This window comes from Thunnus albacares, chromosome 17, assembly GCF_914725855.1.
Source record: "Thunnus albacares chromosome 17, fThuAlb1.1, whole genome shotgun sequence".
Taxonomy (NCBI): Eukaryota; Metazoa; Chordata; class Actinopteri; order Scombriformes; family Scombridae; genus Thunnus; species Thunnus albacares.
This window is the reverse complement of record NC_058122.1, coordinates 29,149,405-29,166,708: the sequence shown is the minus strand read 5'-3', so window position 1 is coordinate 29,166,708 and position 17,304 is coordinate 29,149,405. Positions and strand designations below refer to the sequence as shown.

General features: G+C 38.3%; 1 protein-coding gene across 1 annotated transcript in view; it reads left to right on the top strand.

The window, feature by feature from the left end:
• Positions 1-10,937, top strand: part of si:dkeyp-113d7.10 (zinc finger protein 503) — a 30,806-nt gene extending 19,869 nt beyond the window's left edge. The window contains exons 2-6 of the mRNA XM_044331372.1: positions 3,392-3,538; positions 3,626-3,751; positions 5,821-6,204; positions 9,742-9,998; positions 10,194-10,937. Coding sequence (XP_044187307.1) covers positions 3,392-3,538; positions 3,626-3,751; positions 5,821-6,204; positions 9,742-9,998; positions 10,194-10,439 — 1,160 coding nt within the window. The 3' untranslated portion in view covers positions 10,440-10,937. The remainder of the gene's footprint in view (positions 1-3,391; positions 3,539-3,625; positions 3,752-5,820; positions 6,205-9,741; positions 9,999-10,193) is intronic.
• The last annotated feature ends 6,367 nt before the right edge of the window (positions 10,938-17,304 follow it).

Genomic DNA, 17,304 nt, shown 5'->3' with positions numbered 1-17,304 from the left:
AGATGTTAGGGGTTGGCGCCAGATTGCTGTTACTAGTAACCAACAGTATCATAGTAACATAAACTAATGGTGACACACCTGCTTGGAGACTTTTATCAGCTGTGTAAGATGTGACAACATGTCGGCCTGGAGGTTCCTGCAGGTCGAACAGAAGGTGAAGACGTTTAAGCTCCGCCCTCCTCTGTTTGGAGCCAGCCGGAGATAATAAACCAGTGACTACAGTACTGGTCAGTACTGAGTAGATGGGAAATACCAACTGTGAATGATCGTATATGTAATAAATAATAAATCTTCATCTTCAGGTCAGTTTCAGGGTGGATCACGCCACAGCAGCCGTCAGGGGGAGCAAATGTGTTTACACGTCAAATGACACAACAAGTCAAACTGCATATACATTAATTTCTTAAAAACACACCAACATGTAAAAGTAAAATGATCAAACCGTCATAACCGCGTTTCTGTTGGCACCTGCTTGTTCTGCAGCCGTCACTGGTTAAAAACCAGTCCCCTCTCTATCCAGCTCTCTGAATGAAACATAAAAACAGCAAGAATTATAACATGATGAGGGATTTGATAAAGCAGCAGAACACTTCCTCTTTAAAACTTCTTCATTTTAACTTGATGAACCTGCAGAAACTCGTGAATTCAGCCGCTGCAGATTAGTATTAACTGTGTACTTATTAGTCAGATATGACAAATGTGGACGTCTGCGTCGCCATCTGCACCGAGACATAACGCCGTCTGTCGCTCTGTAACACACACACACACACACACACACACTCACAGTGACTGACAGTCAGCAGCTCATTGGTCTGTTTGTTTGTCAGTGAGAGGGAATTAACGGTTTCATTATTTATTATTTTTAAAAGAGGAAAGTGGGTCATCCTGTGTCTGCAGGTCACATGACAGCATGACAGAAAGGTCACATGTTTTATTGGAGGCCGGTGGACAGATGGACGTGCTGGATGGTTTTTACTTGTCACTGAGTTTCTTTGATAAAAACATTTTTGTCTTTTTTGCACGTGATGTTCAGTGATGCGTTCATGGACTGGAGGATGTTTGGGGAAAACGCAGCTGTACATTTATGAGTCCACTTGGCAGAGAGCGTTTGTTGATGAGGAAATGTTTGTTGGTTTTTATTTTATATGTTTAGATCAGAGGGAACTGACGTCTCCGCCGGTCCAGTTTCAAGTAGTAATAATAGAGTTTTAGGACAGATGTGTGTATGAATGTATGGAGGATCAGTGATGTCATAACAATATTGGGGAAAAAAAAGCTGCAATGTGTAGTTGTCAACTATTAAATTAATTACCAACTATTTTGTTAATCAATTAATTGTTTTGAGTCATTTTTTAAGATAAAAAGTCCAAATTCTGTGATTGCAGTTTGTTAAATGTGAATATTTTCTGGTTTCTTTCGTCTCTGACAGTAAACTGAAGATCTGTGAATTGTGGACAAAACGAGACATTTGATGACGTCGTCTTTGGGGAAACACTGATCAGCATTTTTTTTTTTAACATTTTGACATTTTAAAGACAACTGATCGATTTAATTAATTAATGAAAATAATTGTTGCTCTAGAAAAAAAAGTGAATATAAATTTTCACTCCTGTTATTTTTCTTTCTTCCATGTTTCACTTTGATTTGTTTTTTTTTTTGTTGATTTGTATTTATTTCTCTCTCATTGTCAATTCCTACCTTTTTACTTTCTAACATTGTTAATTTGTTTTTAATCGATATATGCATGTATTCTTCTTTTAGGCGTTTCATTAAACATTAAAAGCATCAAGACAAAGTGCAAAAGAAACAAACCATCAAAGGACAATTAAATACAATATACAAATACAACAGTTTATTAAAGAGAACAGAACATAAAAACAAGCTAAAATAGAAAATAAGAATAAAGTTTACAGTGCAGTGGAAGAAATCAATTATTTGATTTAATAAAAGGCATTTGATTATATTATTATTATATTATTGCTGTTTGATTTTAGTTGCATTTATTGTTGATTCTCCTTCAATGCGTTTTCCGCATATAAAAATAAAATGATTAAGATGATGAAATGTGCACAAAAGATATGAGGCTGATGGGTTCAGTAGTATGTGAGGTTAGTTGCAGACACACACACAGGACCAAAGGCATGAAGCCCTCCAGGCAGAGATGGTTATGAGGCGTTAACTCTACAATAGAGGCTTTCAGACTCTGACACACTGAGCGGTTATTTACATTTAGTCAAACAGTCTCTATTAACGGTCTGCAGACAACTGTCACTGATCACTTTGATACTGAAGAAAACCTCAATGTGATGATTCTCAGGTTCAAGTTCTGCAGGTTTATTGTTGCTGGACATGAGAGATACTGATATCCTCAGGAAGTGTCAGTGTTAAAGCGTATATAACATATTTCTATAATAACATATATTTCTGTTGCTCCACAGTCTGATCTATACAGTGACAGTGTTGGTTGTGGCTCGTAGTGATGAACCTACAGAGAATTATCAGAGACTCTGCAGCTCCTCTCGGCTTTACGGAGCTTTATAGTGAGTTTCAGCTCATTGTTTATCTGTCCGGCTGCAACTTTTACAGTCCTGGTTCACTCTCAGCGTCTCATAGCGTCGTTTTCAGAGAGAAAAAGCTGTAAAAGTTACTGTACACAGTTAGCTGTAGACTAGCTGGTGAACATAGTGGAGCATTTAGCAGCTAAAGAGCCAGATATTTCCCTCAGGAGTTGGTAGAGAGTAAAAACAGAACTAAAAGAGAGTGAATATTGGACTTACATTCACCAGGTGGACAGAAACACGACTCCAAATGAATGATAATGTTGCTCCGTAACTGCTGGATGTGGAAATAAGCAACTGTTTGCTAACAAGTTCAACATATCAACTTAAAGCTGATGTCAGTGTTGTTTTCACTAGTTGTTTCTGCTGAAAGAAAGCCAAGGGGGGAGGTTGGGCAGGGGAGGGGGAGGGGGGGGGGGTTTCTTTGGCTTTGTCCTGCTGAATGTCCATATGTACAGACCAGATCCTGTCATTTCCCTCAGGGTTACAATGAGTTAAATTATTTCATTCCCCACCTCCCCCTGTGACGTTCATCCTGTCAGGATAAGGCTTTAGTGTCTCTGAGTGTCTCTGAAGTGTAATATCCACAGGAAGACGTTCAAATAAAACAAACATGCTGCTGTTTGTACGTTGTGAACTTTATCTACAAAGGTTGTTTCACTGTGGAAATAAAATCAATGAATCAGTCGATAAAACACTGAAGTTTTCTTCATGTATTCGACTCTAAAACTGTTTTTGTCCAGAAACGTTTCAACATAAAGACAATAATGGACTCCCAGATGTCCACACAGATGATTATATGATACTGATGATGATGATCTTCTCTCCTGCAGACCAGCTGAAGTCGGTCATGGAGCAGGTCCTGGACTTCGCTGTGTGCGAGCTGACAAAGATCGTGGAGGCTTCGTTTGATGACCTCCTGCTGGAGATCACCAAGATGGAGAAAGAGCAGCACGTCCTGGAGGAGAGACTGGACAAGAGCTCCGAGAGAGGAGGAGGAGGAGGAGGAGGAAGTGCGGGAGGAGGAGGAGGAGGTGGTGGAGGAGAGAAGGGGAGAGGGGGAGGAGGAGGAGGAGGAGCCGGGGGGAGGCGGAGGGGGTCGGAGAACGACTCGGTGTCACCCAGCGGCTCTGAGGACGCCCGAGAGGAGCTCACTGAAGTCACAGAGTCCAAGAAGACACCAGATAGAGACGGTGAGTGCAATTAATCAATCAATAATCAATATGTTTATATCAACAGCTTTTAGTCGTTGATTTAGTCGTTGGTTTCCTCAAAAAAGGCCTCAAAGTGTTTAAAAGTCTTTCATTTCATTCATGAAGGTCTTTAATATTAATATGTATCCTGCTGAAGGCACAAATGTTAGTTAAAAGATGTTTTTAATGTAATTTTAGCAAAAACTGGCGGGAAAATCCCTGATTCTGTTGTTGCAGACCTCTGACCTCCATCGTCATTAGTCATTAGTCATTAGTTATAATATATATTATATTGTTATATACTGACAGGAAGTAATGACACAAATGTGACATAAATTTAAATAAACAGACATTTATTTCACATTGCATCTGCTAAATAATTCCAGGATTTATCATCACTAATGGTTTTTATTAATGTCTTTCATAACATTTTAACATAAAACAGGCACTAAATGTGTAAATGTTCTCTGTGGTATTAAAATGTCTTTAAAAAGTCTTAAATTTAACTTGGTGAAGCTGCAGAAACGGTGTAATATGTTTCTGCTTCTTCTGCTTCCCCCAAATGGAAAAAAAAAAAAAAAAAATCCAAACTTCTCGCTCAAAGAACAACATTTTATTCCTGAACGCCACACGCTTGTCTAAAAAGTTCAGGTACGTTGGAATCAGAGGAACTAATGTGAGAAACTAAGCTGTTTGTGTTTCCATCTGAGGAACCAGGTAGATCCTGCAGATGAGACCCAGGAGGAGTTCGTTCTGTTGTTCTTTGTGTTTCCTGCTGATGAGCTGGATGTGATGAATGAATGAGCGTCTGTTTCCACAGTAAATCATCTGCTGAGTGTTTGATGTTTTTTTTATTTCTATAAAACAAAATGACACAAAATATTTCACTCACTGGCTTTGTTTTCGCCACCGCTGCTCCCTCTTCATTCACTCTCTAGCTCGCTCCACCACCGCCGCTCTCTCGCTCTCCTTCCTAAAAATGAGTCAGGAAGCCGACAATAAAGCCTAACTTTACTTTTACTATTAACAAAAGAAGAGAAACGTCCTCCCTTCGTACTTCCCTGAAAACCCTTCGCGGGTTGTCGTAGTCCAGAAGGTTTGGGAAGCTGACGACTGATTTTTCCTAAAATAAGTTTTGGTTCTTTTCAAAGCTTTTTTGTCACCTCCTTCAACTTGTTCCTCACATTGATTCTCTTCACTTCTCAGTTTATATTGTCCTCTCACCTCTAAACACACCGTTTTCTCCAACGCTGATCATGTCTGATTAGACTGAAGAGAATTTTGAAGACTTGTACGTCACACTGACATCATTTCCTAAACAACTCGGCTGGTTTTAGTCCCTGAAGGCTGAACGTGCTTGTTTTAGCTTGAGTCTCTTATTTTAGTCTTTTATTGCCACACATGTGTGTTCGGGTCCAAGTTATATGTGCAGGTCTCAGTCTGCCCCCCCCTCCACCCCCCCTGGACTCTGTGACCCATCTCCATGTTGGCTGATTTGTTCGTCTGTCAGCAGCTTTCAGTCCAAAACTCTGTTTGTTTCAGAAACAATAAAGTTAAAGTTGGGCGTCTGTGGCTCAGGAGGTCGAGCGGGTCGTCCACTAATCGCAGGGTTGGTGGTTCGATCCCCGGCTCTTCCTGTCCATAATGTAAATGCTAAATGAGCTTTTATATAGAGCTTTTATATAGCACATTTCTAGTCTACTGACCACTTAAAGCGCTTTACAACACACGCCAACATTCACACACACACACACACACACAGCAGTTACAATTTAGGGTTCAGTATCTTGGCCTATGACGCTTCGACAGGCGGACTGGAGGAGCCTTCTGATTGGTGGACGACTCGCTCTACCTCCTGAGGCACAGCCGCCCCAACCCGCCCAACCATAAGGAAACAAACAAAAGCCATGTCCCCAATCGGGGGAAAAATCTGATTTTTGGGTCAGTGGTTAAGGTTAGGGTCAGTGTGTGTGTGTGTGTGTGTGTGTGAATGAGAGGCTTAAAGTGTTTTGTCAGTTAAGGTAGAAAAGTGCAGCCTATTTACTAATTGTGAATCTGCCCCCCCTCAGACCCGGACCGCCCCCCCGTCCTGTCGGTCTCTCAGGACTGGGTTCCCATCTTGGACAAGGTCTTCGGTCAGAAGTGGTGCAGCGACGTCTGGCAGATCAAAGAGCTCGGGGGAGATGGGGGAGGAGGAGGAGGAGGAGGAGGAGGAGGAGGTAGCGGTGGGCGGAGCCTCAGTGAGGGAGGGGTACAGCAGGTGCAGCCTCTTCCTGCCCCTTCAGTGACCCTGGAGCCCTCCCCTTCCTCCCCCCAGCAGGACCCCCGCTGGATGCCGCTGGAGGACATGGAGGTGTTCTCCCCCGACGAAGAGGACAGCCACAGGAACGCCGGGGGAGGGGCCAAGACTGCTGGGTCCGGACTCTCACCTGGACCCCCCCACAGCCCCACAGGTGAGGAGCATCTCCTGAGCTGCTCCAACACACGTTTAAAACACTAAATGCTTTTATTCCAGACATGTTTTAATGTCCTTCATCGCGTCCAGCACAGATTCGTTTATAATTTCAGTTATTATTCAGAAATAACATCATTTTGATTCAGATTAATACTCGTCCTCCTTCTTTGAGTCATAACTCAAATCTGAACACAGATGTGAAACACATTTTTAGTTTCAGTGTGACTGACACTTCCTGAGGATATTATGATCTCTGATGCATCACAAATAAACCTCCATAAACCTCAGCTTGGAAATAAGAGAATAAATAAATAACAGAACCTGCCTTTTCTTCACTATGACAGTGATCAGTGATCACTGCTAACAGCTGATTCACACGACTTTAATGGAAACTGTTTGACTGAATGTGAACAAAAAACGGGGTTTAAGTTGTTAAACACATGATCCGTACTTTCAGCTGCTAGAGGTCTCTCGTTTAAAACAATAACCAAACACAGAGTGCGATGATGTCGTGAAGTGTAGCGTGGGATCATGGGAGTTGTTGTCTTTGTTAAACAACCAGCTTCTCCCAGTTAGGATTCCTCCACCACATTGTTCGGGATGTTTTTACTGGGAGTCAAATTATCCACAGAGGTCTCCTCCTCTCCAGAACAAACAGACTCGGTGATTAAAACCTTTTTTAAAAACACTGAATAAAGCTGTTTCACGTTAAAAAAATCAGTGTTTCACCGACACAGGACGTCCGGAGGGGCTGTTAGCTGAGCTGCTGCTAACGTTTGCTCAGTTTGTTTCTCTGATAACTGAAGATCCAGACGTCTGATGACTAAAATCCTTCATCCGGTTAAAAGATATAGTTAAAAATGACCAAAATCTAAGAAGTTTATCATAAAAATGTGGCTTAAAACTGAATAAAACTCAATTTATGACAGTTTCTGGTGAACAACCACAACACTAACGCATGCGCACAAAGAGGATCATCATCTTGTGTGTGTTTACTCTTTCGCCATATGACGCCATTGACAGGCAACCAAATTAAACCAACTGTTGTTGGAAACATTTGGCATAATGTAAGTACACAACTCATCAAAATATGTAACATAGGTCTAATTTAGACATTTTAATGCAGAATAGTTACATGATATAGCTTCTTAAGCTTAAAGGACGAGTTCACCATGTTTCAAGTGTCTTAAACCAACAGTCAGGAGCCCAAATCAACATTAAAGCTGTTTTTCTTGCTGTAATCATTCCTCCTGTTCATACTGACCATTAGAAGATCCCTTCATAATGACCTTACAATGTAAAAATGTATTTCAAAGTTTATCTGAAGCTAATATGAAGCTTCAGCGTCCAAATGAGTCAAATCAAGTAGATATCTTTCAACGTTACTATACTTCCACCTGCAGCTCAACAGGGAAACACTGTCCGAGGAAACACAAAGAGGGAATTTGATGCTAAAAAGACTGTAAATGTGTCCACTTGATATGACTAACTCAGACTGCTGAAGCTGAATAGAAGCTTCACACAGACTTTAAATGACTGTGTGGACACACTGTGGATTTTGGCCTCCATCACTTCCATTGAAAGCACATTTGAAGGATCTTTTAATGTATGAACAGGAGGAATGATTACAGACACCTGACTGCTGCTTATAGACATGATGGAAACACTGTGAAAAACATGAATATTTTTTTCTTTTGTCTAACTCGTCAACTTTAATTCTCTGCTTGTCTTGTTTTTTATATATTTTATTGGTTTTGTCGTCACTGCAGGACAGCAGGAGACCTTAAACTGAGCCAGACCTGCAGCTGCTAGTGATTAACGTTGCTGCGCTGTTTTTCCTGCTAAAAAATAAATAAAATGAACTTTTGAATGTATAAACTTGAGTTATGTTGTGATGGCATTTTTCACTTTTTTTTGACATTTTAAAGACAAAAACTATTAATAAAGAAAACAATCAGCAGAATAATCGATAATGAAAATCATCGTTCGTTGCAGCTTAAGTTCAGATTCTACTTTGTTTTGCCTGCAGGAAGCTAACGCTAACTAGCAGCAGTCTGTAGGAACCAGTCTGGTCATTAAACTGGACGTCTGAGCTTTGTTCAGTTGTGCTGCTTGTAGCTGTGTGAGATGATGATGATGATGATGATGATGATGATGATGATGATGATAATGATGATGATGATGATGATGATGATAATGATGATGATGATGATGATGATCCTGCAGCTGCAGCAGCTCTTTAAAAAATAAAATCTGAAGTTTCAGTTCTGTTTTTTGCAGTAAAATGTTCTTTTTGTTTATCTGTAGTGGAAACATTGAGCCTCCTGCTGCAGCTTCATCTCATCACTGTTTGCTGTTTAGTTTCTCTGCGCTGCCCTCTACTGGACACATGATGTCATTATCAATCAGTGTATTGATCTTAAACTTCATCCTCACACACATTGAAACTATTCTCCTTTTTTTTCTCCTTTATTTTTCATTAACAAAAAATACTCTTTGAAAATAACAACAGAAACACAAATACAGTACATACAATAATTTAACCTTCATTTAATCAGGAAGTCTCTTTGTGAAGAGATAATAGTCAAATAAAAATCTGTCCCTTTAATAATGAGTCATATTAAACACGTTAAAGATAAATAAACAACAGGCTCAAAACTCTGTTGAGGAACAAACAAAGAAACATCATTCATCAATCAGACACAACATTTAGTTCATATCTGAGGAGATTTTAATGAACTTGAAGTTTGTTGAGTTTTCTGCTCACAGAAGGTTTTTCTCAGTTAGTTTGTCGTCGTGTCGGCAGCAACGATCAATTGATTAGAAAACAGGAAATTGAAAAAAATGTTTTATTAGTCATCAATAATAGACATGCTGCTGACATGCAGCATTTCAAATGTGAGAATTTGATGCTTTTCTTTGTCAGATTTGACAGTAAACCGAATGTCTTTGACTTTTGTTTAGAGCTCCAACTAATGATTGTTTTCATTATTGATTAATAGTTTTGTCTTTAAAATGTCAGAAAACAGTGAAAAGATCCCAAAGTGACCAAAATATTCAGTTAGTCGTTAAAATCCTCACATTAGAGAATCTGAAACCTGCAAATCTTTTGACATTTTTTCTTGACTGAAACTATTATTTAATTATCTAATTAATTATCTGATTGATTTGATCAATATTATGTCGATCGACTGATGATTGCAGCTCTGGTTCTGTTTGTCAGACGCCTCGTTTACTGCTGCAGTCAAAACAATCAATCAAGACAAGAATTTATCACATAGAACTCATGTGATAAATTATATTTCACCCAATGTGCAACATCATGTATATTTGCATATATTTATATATTTTTAGTTCTCTGATCTTTATTTGCAGTCGTAAATATTTATTTTCTTCTCTAATTGGAGCTTAAAGAATCCTCAGTAATCAGCAGATTAATCAATTATCAAAATAGTTGGCAACTAATTGATTGATTGACGAATCATTGGAGCTCGTCTTGTTCTGACTCTCCGTCTCTCTCTCTCCCTCTGTACAGGAAGTTCAGGTCGGCGTTCGTCGGCGTCCATGTTGCATCGCCTCCTGACGCTGCCGTCTCAGCTGCTGGAGGACGACGACGAGGCCGCCGCCACCGCCAAGGAAACGCTCGCCGCTCTGGCGATCGACGCGGCCAACGAACGCCGCGACAGCGTCGAACCAGCCGGCCAGACCTCGCTGTCACCCCTGGCGACGAGGGAGGAGGAGGAAGAAGAGGAGGAAGAAGAGGAGGGGGAGGAGGAAGAGAAAGGGAGGAAGGTAACGGAAATAAAGAACATATAAAAAATAATAAAAAGAAGCCGATCAGATCTGATCATCAGCAGCTTTTGGGGTCATTGATCCTGTACACAGACATGTCAGCATTTACTGTATAAACGAGGATGTATTGATTGTTTCCTGTTGATTGATTGAAGGATTGATCAGGTTTCTGTGTGTGTGTGTGTGTGTGTGCAGAAGAAGAGGCGGAGGGTTTGGTCGGAGTGTGAGGAGTGCGGTCGGAGGTTCAGTCGAGTGTTGCTCCTCAAAGCTCACCGTCAGACTCACGCCGCCGACAACGCCGCCGCCGACACCGCCGCCTCGCCCTCGTCCCCGCCCAGCAGCGCCTCGGCGTTACGCTGTTCAGAGTGCGGGAAGAGGTTCTCCTCGGCGACCCGCCTCCACAGCCACATCCGGACCCAGCACCCCGCCAGCAGGTCCTGAACCTGGGCCCGGGGACGGAGAGGCTCACCTGGGGCTGAACTGGAAACATCGGAGGACACAAACAGACTTAACAGAGCTTCAACAGAGTCCAACGATCCACAGAACCGACACAGACCAGAACCACAGACACGCCGAGTCCACGACATGTTGCCTGGAAACGGTTTTCTCAAGATTTTTTTTTTTTTTTCTAGAAATGCAGATAAACTCCTGTCAGCTGAAGGAATCAAATGTTTCACCAAACACACGGTACACTGACCCATCACCCGGGATAGACCGACCAGAACAGGAAGTCCAGTCTGAGCTGCAGCTAATGATCGTCTTCATTAATGATCAATCTGCAGATCATTGAACAGTTAATTATCGGTAGAGTCAGATTCTGGAGAAAGATTGTTCAACACACTTTTTTTCAGTGAATATCTCCCCACAGTGCGCAACACTACTCCAGCCAATCAGCAGGCGGCGTTTGTGCACAGGAGGGGGGGGGGGGGGGAGTGATCATGACAGATGGGAGGACTGGTGATGGGAGACGCTGTGACCAGTATCATCAGACAGACGGTCTCACAGAGTCTGTTTCAGTAATCTGAGCAAACATCCTGCTGTATGACTGTTGTCAACTTATTATTAACCTTATCAATTAATCAATAACTACAAACACTGTGGAGCCGAGACGCAAACTCTAAATGTTCAGTCGGCTGGTGGAGCTGCGGAGTGACGACAGACTGTTGTGATGAAAAGTCAGAAGCGACTCGACAGCAGAAGCGTCGCTCTGGAGTCCTCCATATTTCTCTTTTGGTTGTTGCCATGGCAATGCGCATCCATGAGTTTTGGGGGGGGGGGGCAGAGCTTCTGAAGGAGCATGAAGGGAAGGGGTGTAGTTCAATCTTTCTCCAGAATGATGGACTCTGCCTTTAATCACAGTTTTCCAACAACGAGATGATTTTTACCGATTTTGTGCAAAGGTTTCATATTATAAGTGTGAACACAAAGTGTTTCACAGAACAAGATTAAAAACAATGTTCAATTTTTATAATATAATCCTGAAAACATTACATCTAGAAGCTTTACATTAAAAGATTTACAGCACATAAAAGCTCAATTTAAAACAGATAAATCTTTAAATTCTGATAGTAGCTGATAATCAAACATCGGTCTATCCCTCCTCGTTGGTGCTCGTCGGACAGAACCAATCGGAGCGTCTCTCTGGATGAAGGTCACATGACTCGACTCTCACGACGTCTGTATTCTGGATCAAAAAGAAAAAAAAAAACCATCCAGGACCAGAAATTGATCGGTTCGGGTTCTGATTGATGGTTCTGTGTTCAATCAGGTTCCTCGTTGATCAGAAACACGATAATGAATTTCTTATCGAATCTTTTATGTCTCCTCATTTTTAGACATTAATTAACGTTAATTTTCATACGTAACAAAATTCAACTAAACAGTTCAATTAATTTTTGTTTGTGACCAACATTTTATTAGTTTTTCACACAAGCATATAGTACATATATATGCAGTATATACAGTATATATAGTAATATATATATATATGTATATATACAGTACAGTATGTATACAACTGAAGTAAACTAAGAAAAAACAGTTAATTTACACCTCTTGTGATTTCACTTATCATAAAGAGCATAAACAGTCACAGTTTATAACATACATTTAACAAACAGGATGTAAATAAATCATTAAGAGTGTTTAAAGGGCCGGTACGTATAAAACTACTCAGTAAAAATGCGTCAGAGTTCTAAAATTGCTCTTATTTTTTGTAAAAACAATCAATATTCTTCTAATCTTCCTCATGTTCATATTATAAACATCTATATACATGATGAGAAAGTGCAATTATTGGTAACACTTGACTTAAAGTCCCTTTTATTTATCGTTTATAATCAGTCTAGAAACATTTGATAAGTAATAACACACAATCATGAAGTTATGAGCAGATACAAGGACGTTTTTTATTTTATAATTTTTATTAACGTACAATATTTGTCAACAACTTCTCCTATTAAGACATATTTTGTATTAGTACAACAGTTTTTCTATATTGTCATTCATTCTCTGTTTAAATAAAACTTTATTTATATTGCACATTTCATATAAAAAAATATGAAGACAGAAACAGGATGTTAGCAAAGGTTTCAAAGTAAAAGCAACTTTAAAAAGTTTTAAGTTTTGTTTTAAAAATATATTAACAGATAATTGTGTATGTATATATATATATATAACACTTATATCTGTTTTAAAGTATTTATTAACTGTTAATATACTGATTATTAATGATAAATAAGGAAACTTACAATTAAGTGTTATTATTTTACTTAAACTGTGAAAACCAGAGTTTTGATGAGTTTTAAAAATAAAATATATAAACGTTAAATTAAAATTATTCTAAATATTTAAACTTTTTTTTAAAGATGTGGGTTTTTAATGTTTTGTATTTTTCTTTACTCAGAGCTTCCACGTCAAGAGTTTTAGGATCATTTTTTACGACCATTTCTTTGCCGTTTTATACGTACCAGCTTTTTTTTTTTTAAATTATATTGAGAGAAAAACAGATTCGATAAGAGATTCAGAACAAAGTGAACAGATCTGCACTCCAAGAGGATAAAACAGGAAACTAAAACACATGAATGGAAATAAAACTGAACCCAGAAACAGGAAGTGATGAGGAGGCGTCACATCGGAGACGACGAAGGGAAAAAAAAAAAAACATGTTAAAAAAAAAAACGCACACAAACATTCTCCTCTTCTTCTTCTCCTCCTGTAAAATATTTTAAAAAACCCTCCTCATCAACAGGAAGCGACCTCCAGCTGCTGCAGGTGAGTTTCTGTCCCGGCAGGTGAATATTATTTTTTTGCAATAAGCTCATCGCCTCAGCAGTCGGACTCAGACTCAGTCGTTTCCTGTTTCCTGTTTCCCACCGTGTTGGATCTGTACAGCGTTGTTGGACGTCACTCGTGCAGGAAGAAGTGACCTTTCATTTTTCTACCTGTTTGTTTTTAAAGTGCCCTTTATTGTTTTTTTTAACAAACAGACTTTTTCTCTCTTTTTTTTTTTCTTCAATTTTTTGGATTTTTGTGCATTTTGTTGTCATATTTTACATTTTTCGGACGACTTTTGAGGATTCTTCTCTCGTTATTCGTACAGGAAAACAAACAAACGAAAAGATAAACTTCGTCGGTGTGCGTCAGTGGCATCGTTTGTTTGGACTCGTTGAATGTGAATCTCAGCAGTTTGTATCCTTTTTTTTTTGTTGTACAGTTTTTACGTTTCAGACAGAAACTGATGATGAAAAAGAGAAAAGAGGAAGGTTTTTAACTCTGCGACGGTTTATTCCTCCGTTTTTTCTTCCTCTTCCTTCCTTCCTTCCTTCTTTCCTTCATCTCGCCCTCGTAGTTGGTCCAGTTTTCACTCTTGTCATGTTTCAGAAACCTCACGTCAACACACAGATACCTCCTGAAAACAAAACACGACGACCACATGCGTTTTCTGCTGGAAATTTTTATTTTTTATTTTTTATTTTTTTTACAGTTTTTCTGGCTGCAACTAAACGATTGTTTCCTTTTTCTTCTATTAATCAAATATTTATGGAAGCACATTTCTGTCAGCAAAAGAAAAGAATGGATGAAATACCAGTAATAATAGTAATCCTAAATTATGAGGTACTAAATACAAATTGTGACTGAATATCTCAACATTATGCAAACTGGATCTAATTATTACAATTATTACGACAAAGAGCTTGAAATTATAGGGTAGTTTTTTTTTGTTTTTTGGTTTTTTTTTTTTTTTACAAAATATGTGATTTATTATGATTGTAACTCAAAATTTTGACTCACTAAATCATAACGTAACATATTAAGTCAAGATTTTGATTCACAAATTCAAAAATTTTGATAAAAGAATATCTTTTATTATTTCTAACTTTCTGTCCTTTCTTTTTTTTGGCAGAAATGAGCTTCCGTATGTAAATCTATCAGATATAAATAAGAGTCAAAATGTACAAAATAATGTCACATATATCCATCTTTATTTCAGAGAGAGTCTTAAGTGATGTTTTTAATCAAAAAAAAACAAACAAATGATACAAAACAGAGAAAAGCAGCAAATAGAAAATCATATTTAAAGAGTAACTACACACCGACTGTTGGGGGGGCGTGGCCTCGTGGCGGTGTAGCGTGTGACAGGAGAGGTCCCGGACGGTCGACCCACGAAATGGCAAATTTTTTATTTTTTTTTTGTAAATGTGGTGTCAATATTAACACCAGCATTGATATGTTTCATCACAGTCATTTACTTTAGTTTACAGCTCTAAAGACACATTGAAGTGTGCAAATACCTGTTTATGGTTTTTCAACTTTATAATAACGTCATAATATCTGACTAATCGATTAATCAGCAACTTGTTTTAAAACTTGAAGAATAATTTGATGCAGCAGCGTTCAGAGCTTGTTGTTTTTTCACAAGTCTGAAATTTTGGACTTTTACCTGAAAACTGTCATGAGGAAAAAGATTTAAAAAAAAAAAAAAAAAAAAAAGGGATCCAAAAAGGGCCGGAAGACTTTTTGGCGTTATATTTTACAGGATTTTACACAAATTCAGTCTTTTTTTGCAACAAAGTGAGACGTGAAGAAAAAGCAGTTTTTAAAGTAATCCTGAAGACTTTTTGGTAAACTCGTCTGAGCTGCAGGACCAAACAGACGCTCGGCTCAAACGTTTTGTGTTGCTGATGAACGAGGTAAAAAATTCCTGAACGTCTCACGACGCTGGATTTAAATACTCGCTCTGCCCAACAGGAAGTCCTACTCACATCCCCACATTCATGAACCACATTCATTTGTCACACTGAATCTGTCAATTTCATGGTTTTTTTTTTTTTTTTTTTTTTGCAATTTTTTTTTTTAACCCAAATCCCAGAGATAAATTGTTGCTATGGAAGCTAATTCCTGACAAAATTTTAAAAATTCTGAATGTTACACTTAAACATTTCAACATTATCTTACATCATGGACAGACATGTTTAAAATTTTGAAATTATATCACATCTGATTATCACTATCACTCAAATTTAAGACTTGTGTGCAGAAGTTTAGCTCTGACATTTTCACTTAATTACACAAAATTACCATTTTGTGCTCTAAAATTTGTTTATTAATTTATTAACATCCTCAAATTACTCAATTTATTTACTTAAATTAATAATTATTGTTATAGAAGCACTATAATTATCAGACAAAACCTGAAGAAGAAAAATGAACTTTAACGCCTACGTTTGGTGATGGCTTTGATGTCCACGTTCGTATGAAGTTTAAGTAACGTTGAAGATAAAAATGTGTTATATTTCAAAGTAAAGTCCAAGATCAAATTCAAACTGGTCCATAGTGAGAATCAAGAGTTTTTAATTGAATGATTCCTCCATTTTCACATGTCCGTTCCCCTTGAAAGGCTCCATAGTTCAACACGGGCTGTAACGGTTGTAGCCTCCAGGCTGAAGGAAGGGATGGAGGGATGATGATGATGATGATGGAGGAGGATGGACGGATCAGATAAACGATGATATTTTCATGTATTAATATTGTTTCTGCTCTGCGATGCTTCAGCACGAACAATCAGTTTCCATCGTTTTTGATGCTTTTTAAATGTTTTAAACTTTTTTCTAGCGAAACGTGATTCTGTTTTTACTTGTTTGAACAAAAAAAATGTTTGTCTCTTAAGCAATATGAAGCCCAAACTCTGCTGAGTTTGGTTTGTTGTTGTTTTTTTAATATAAGAACTGTAGAAGAAGAGCGCACGTTCAGAACTTTTGGTGAATTTTACAACATAAGACGATGCTGTGCAACAAACATCAGACTACCATCAGAAAATATCAGGAATTCAGCAAATGAAAACTTGAAATGGGTTTGATTTCAGCGGATTTATAAACCAAGGTGTCCGCAGTAAAAACTCGCTATAATTTGATGACAATTAATAACTAATAACTTACTGTTTAATTTCTTTCTTTGCCTCTGAACGCTGCTTAAATAACTTCAGCTTGTTGTCTGCTGGGCCTAACATCTGAATTACACAACCGCTTTTCCACAAACGCCGAGCATCTTTGTTTTATTCGTTTTTCGTTGCACTTTCAGTCTCAACACGTATTCACATACCTCATTCAAGTGTTTTTTTGTTTTTTTTTCCTCTTTCCACACAGACCTCATTACCTCAGTAGATGTACGGCGTTGATATTTGACTACATTACGTGTATTTTTCTATTTTCTAGTTTGTTTTCATTTTGGATGCGTCTCAGATTTTTTTTTAAAAAACAGAGGCTGAAGCTGTCGGGTAAAAATAAAAACCACATGACTGCAAACACAGAAACTTCTCAGGTTTTAAAGGTTTGATTTTTACTCCCATGTTGCTTTTGCACGGAGCAGTAAAAGTCCTTAAAGTTTTAATCTTAACAAGAATTGAAGTTGTGTGCAGAAGATTTGAAAAAATACCGTCTTTCAGGACTTTCTGCACTTTTAAATTATAATTCTGGTTTAAACAGGTTTATAAGGACTCAGCAGGATGCACTGATATATGGAAGTCCATTTCTGCCAAGACAATTAAAAAAACTGAAAAGTTTGGAATTAAAATACTGATGGTAACAAAATTATGACATAAAAAAGCAAAAAGTCAGAATTCAGAGAATTTTTAAAGTAGTAAGTCAAAATTATAAGATGGTAAGTCAGACAAATTACTTACTACCATCATAATTTTGACTGTGTACGAGGTCTTGGACGTCGTAAATGATACGATTATGTTTTTTGGTCCATTAGCAGCCATTCTGAAACTTCAAATCACATGATCATCTGCAGCAGATGCAGTCGT